General features: G+C 38.1%; 1 protein-coding gene across 1 annotated transcript; it reads left to right on the forward strand.

Moving 5' to 3' along the window:
- Positions 1-2633: 2633 nt before the first annotated feature.
- sem1 (SEM1 26S proteasome subunit) lies at positions 2634-4049 on the forward strand. The gene is made up of 3 exons (XM_086136800.1): positions 2634-2761; positions 3206-3299; positions 3860-4049. The coding sequence occupies exons 1-3, from the start codon at positions 2686-2688 to the stop codon at positions 3900-3902; spliced, it is 213 nt and encodes a 70-aa protein (XP_085992926.1). The 5' UTR covers positions 2634-2685; the 3' UTR covers positions 3903-4049.
- Positions 4050-4649: the final 600 nt, after the last annotated feature.

Here is a 4649-nt window from a genome sequence, read left to right on the forward strand (position 1 = left end):
TCATACTAGTTGGGGCACTGGGAACATTTTATTTATTGATTTATTGATATTGATTTTATCTATTGATTGTATTTTTGACTTGACTTCCTTTTCAAGAGTGTATTGTAGTGCTGGAAGAGTAACTAATTAACTCCCAAATACATATTTATATGTCTTTTCAGACGCAACACATCCAATCCCAGGGACCTATTTATATTCCCCCCCCCAAGACTGAGGTTAAAATTAGGTCTGAAAATGGCTGGCACTGAATGAATTAATCAAAATTTAAATTCTGAATTCGATGTTGGTTTCTCCCAATCTTCAAAGGGTCTAATCATAGATTCCAAAGTCCGGTCCTCGAGGGCCGATGTCCTGCATGTTTTCCATGTCTCCCTGTTGCAACACACCTGATCTAGACGATCAGCTCATCAGCAAGCTACAGCCTGATAATGATCCTCATCATTTAAATCAGGTGTGTTGTAGCAGAGAGACATGGAAAAACATGCAGCACATCGGCCCCCGAGACCGGACTTTGACACATGTTCTAATCAACGAAAAATGATGAACGTGCAGACAGTCGCGTTTCCGACGTTACGAAAAAAACGTGAATGCACCATGTTTGTTAGGCGGGCGCGTTGCGTAGACGATTCTCCGCTCCCGAGCGTGCTTCAAGCTGGGTAATGAAGTTTACTCAAAAATTAAACACACAACAAAACGAATTGCGCATATTGTATATTTAATATATATTATATTATAAAACACACTTCGTTTTTAAAACGTCGCTGGGGTCAATGCTTCAAAGTCATGGCATTATCCCATTCAAATGCTAACAGTAAATTAGCATTCGACTACGGGAGTAACTAAAGAAAATTCACGTACGCTGTATTTGGAAACACACACACATAGGTGAGACAACACGACTCAAATAACAATTTTATTCCCAGTTTGTGATATTAATATTCGATTATGTTCAATCGTAATTTCTTCTGTTTCATTCGAAGTGTGTACTCCATCTTTGGACGGCACCACACTGCCCCTAAGAGGCCGAAACGCAAAGGGTCAGCAGGTACGTTATTTGATTTTAATAGTTTTTCCAATTGGTATTATTGTAATTAGGTATGTCGTTGTTGACCTTTTTACTATTTTATTTTGTCGGTGTCCTTCCAATTTATATTTAAAGTTTAGTTTTCAAGGAATTTTCCTTTCCTCAATTTTCAAGGATATAAAGATACAAAGACTTTTTGTTGTTGTTGTACCAACACACATTTCCACAACATGATTTCAACCTCAATCCAAATAATTGTTATTTTTATTTTTTTGCCTAATCGTCCAGCCCTACCTTAAAGGCATTTTCCCCTAGGAAAGTTTAGTTGACCTCCCAATAGTACAACTTTTTGGTGTGTTTGTTTGTCTTAGGAGGTTCCATTGAAGAGATTTTCTCCTCAAATGCATTGCAATGGGCTGCAAAGAGCCTAAAGCATGCCAACCCTATTCTTGCATCCATAAGTTTGCTTTTAAGCGGCATGGGGCAGTTTTACTCGTTGATTAGTAAAAGTGAAATAAATAAATCCCACCATGTAAGTATTTCTCGACCTGGCCCGAGGCTTTTCCTCCAAACAAAGCTATTTATATTTCCTTCTCTGATTGCCTTTCGTTTGCTTTGCCTCCTCATGTTGTGGCGTTGTCTTGCGCAAAGGCTTAGAATAATTACAAAATAAAACAAAATAAGTACTTTAAAGCTTAAACCTCAGCTCCGTTAATCAACAGATGACAGTAGCAGTCAATCATTTCCTTTGTGGTGCAAGTGGTTTTGTAGTAAATTAGCTGTCTCATTCATCTACAATGCATCTAAGCTGTGGCTACCGCTTCGTTATTTGAGCAGGCCTATGGGATACAGTATGCGTTTGTTCCTCAATGAAAAGCGGTTGCTAAGATGTGACTGCTGACTTGTGTGCATATGTTTTCAGGAAGGAGCAAAAGCCTTTTATGGCTCTGCAGAATAGGAGCAGTATGTGTGTACAGTATTGATGGGGGAAAGGCTTCACGGGAGGAGACAGACAGACTGCATTTTCTGTTTTACAATACAGCTGTTTTTTAAAAAAAATCCATATGTGTTGCAAAACTGTGCAACACTTACAAACTCTAATCAATCACAGGGCACATAAAGGCAAACAAGCATTCAAACTTAAGGACAATTTATATTCTTCACTGCACCAGCGTGGATTTAGAAGATGGGAGGAAAATGAAAAATCCATACAAGCACAGGGAGAACATTCAAAGATAGTCAGGAGCTGAGGTTCGAAATCCAAACCTTGAGCTATGAGGCTATCTATCTATCTATCTATCTATCTATCTATCTATCTATCTATCTATCTATCTATCTATCTATCTATCTATCTATCTATCTATCTATCTATCTATCTATCTATCTATGTAAATGGCGGCATTTTAAATCCAATTTAAATGCAAGTTAAAAGTGATTAAGATCACTTTTAAATTTTTTAAATACGTTTCGAAAGTAATCCTGAATTTCTGAACGCTAAAACATCGTAAATTTGAGGCTTAGCGCAGAGAACTCTGTGCTGCACCGTCATTGCGCAGTCAGCGCAGCCGCTACCCGCGTGAAGCGTTATAAAGTTCCCACAATCCATTGCGTGCCAGCAGCTATCCGCATCCAAACATCATCCGAGCATCCCGCCGGTGAACATGTCGGACAAAAAGCAGACCGTCGACCTCGGTCTACTCGAGGAGGACGACGAGTTTGAGGAATTCCCAGCTGAAGGTTAGAAAATTATGTGTTTTTGACGTTGTGATTCCTATTTTCCACTTCTTGTTTTATTAATTGTCAGCATTGTATGTGAGCTCGGCCTAGTAGCAATGACTCAGCTCACCTAACTAGGCTAACCGAGCAGTAATTCGCCGTTTACCCGTTAAAGAAAGCCAGTATAACGAATTAATTTAACTAATGTTATATAACCAGTTAAATGTTCTACTGCGTACGTAATTTGTCCTTTTTATTATGTTTTTCAAAGTTTAATTTAAGTTGGCATGTGCCTAAATGCGTTAGCGGACTGAGCTAAACAATATGGAGACATGCCACCAACCAAAGGAACGTTTTGTGAGTTATTTTTTTACATAGTTTGAAAAATACATTTGATTCCCTTCCAACGTATCCTTCTGACCTCTTTTCCACACATTGTTCTGGGCCTGTTGTGGATGTATTTAGACTGGACCGGTTTGGACGAGGATGAAGACGCTCATGTTTGGGAAGACAACTGGGACGACGACAACGTCGAGGATGATTTCTCCAATCAGTTAAGGTATTCCACACGACTCTTTCTTTTCTGATGTGAAGTGTACTGATTCAGTAAATAATTTTCTGATGTCACCTTGTCTCACCTGTTCTACGATTATTATAAACATGCCCTAGCTTCCAGAGAATGTGTTTTAATTTGCCCTGGCAACCGAACCAATCATGTCAGTGGCTTAGGGTGCAAGTAATTGTGCGTTTGGGGATGGTTATTACATTAATCCCCATGTTTCCGCACAGTGGAACGGAAGTGCACTTTGTTTCATTCACAGGCACATTTTGCGCAATGGGCAGATAACTAAACATTTACTTGGTTGCGTAATTTCACACTTGGGGGCAAAATGGAACCTATTCAAATAACGTGATGCAGTCCAGTTATTGTCTTCCTTGTTGCGGCTTTATCATTGGCTTTTACTGGAATTAACCTAAATGTATCAAATGAATTCTCAAATGCCATTGCCACACCTGCTGTGCAACATGAGTGTTTTTCTTTGAGTGACATTGGCAATCGTAAGATTCCTCAGTGCTTTCATTTATAATGTATCATTCTTTTTTTTTTTCTATTGGTAGAGCGGAGCTGGAAAAACACGGTTACAAGATGGAGACGTCCTAAGTGGCTGACAAGATCCACTTGGATAATATGGACATTTCTATGTGACGATTACAGGTCGACCACAAAAAGGAGGGAAGGAGAGGGGGTTTTTTTTTGGTTTCATTTTCTATGAATTGTTGATAGAAGTAAAACGCTTTGAGAAAAGAACTCTATTTTGAGTGTATTTATTCATTGTTTTAGTTGTGCGGATTTCATCAATTTAATCAAATAAGGTGTGTTGTCTTGTCATCGAAACCGAATCAGATAAATTACATATTGAACTTTCAGGAACATGTATTTGTATGGCTCAAGCACCTAATGAATAACTAGTATTATTAACATGGTGTGTTTTTGTTTCTATTAAATTTGACATTGCTTTGTGAAGCAAATTTTAGTTCGCTCTCTGTTCACATCATCTTTAAAGTTTGATTTTACTTTTTCATTAGTGCCGTTTACATTCATTGTAATTTAGCTTACAGGGTGGAAATTTACGAGTAAGACCTGAAGGTTAAGGTGCTAAAATTTACAAACAAAAGCAGACAAAACTTTTACACTCAACTTACTTTGCTAGTTAACTTGTCTCCAATGCAGAAGAACTACCACAGACTAAGAAGATGGAGTAAGTACAACATTGAATGGACACAATGAAGGGGGGGATATATATACAGTGTGTATGTACAGTGTATATATATATATATATATATACTGTATATGGAAAAAAACAGTTTTGAAATGATTTATAGCTAGATAGCCAGGGATGATCCAAAT

Source organism: Hippocampus guttulatus, chromosome 18 (assembly GCF_054856545.1).
Source record: "Hippocampus guttulatus isolate MCC_2025c chromosome 18, RoL_Hgut_1.0, whole genome shotgun sequence".
NCBI classification, from domain to species: domain Eukaryota; kingdom Metazoa; phylum Chordata; class Actinopteri; order Syngnathiformes; family Syngnathidae; genus Hippocampus; species Hippocampus guttulatus.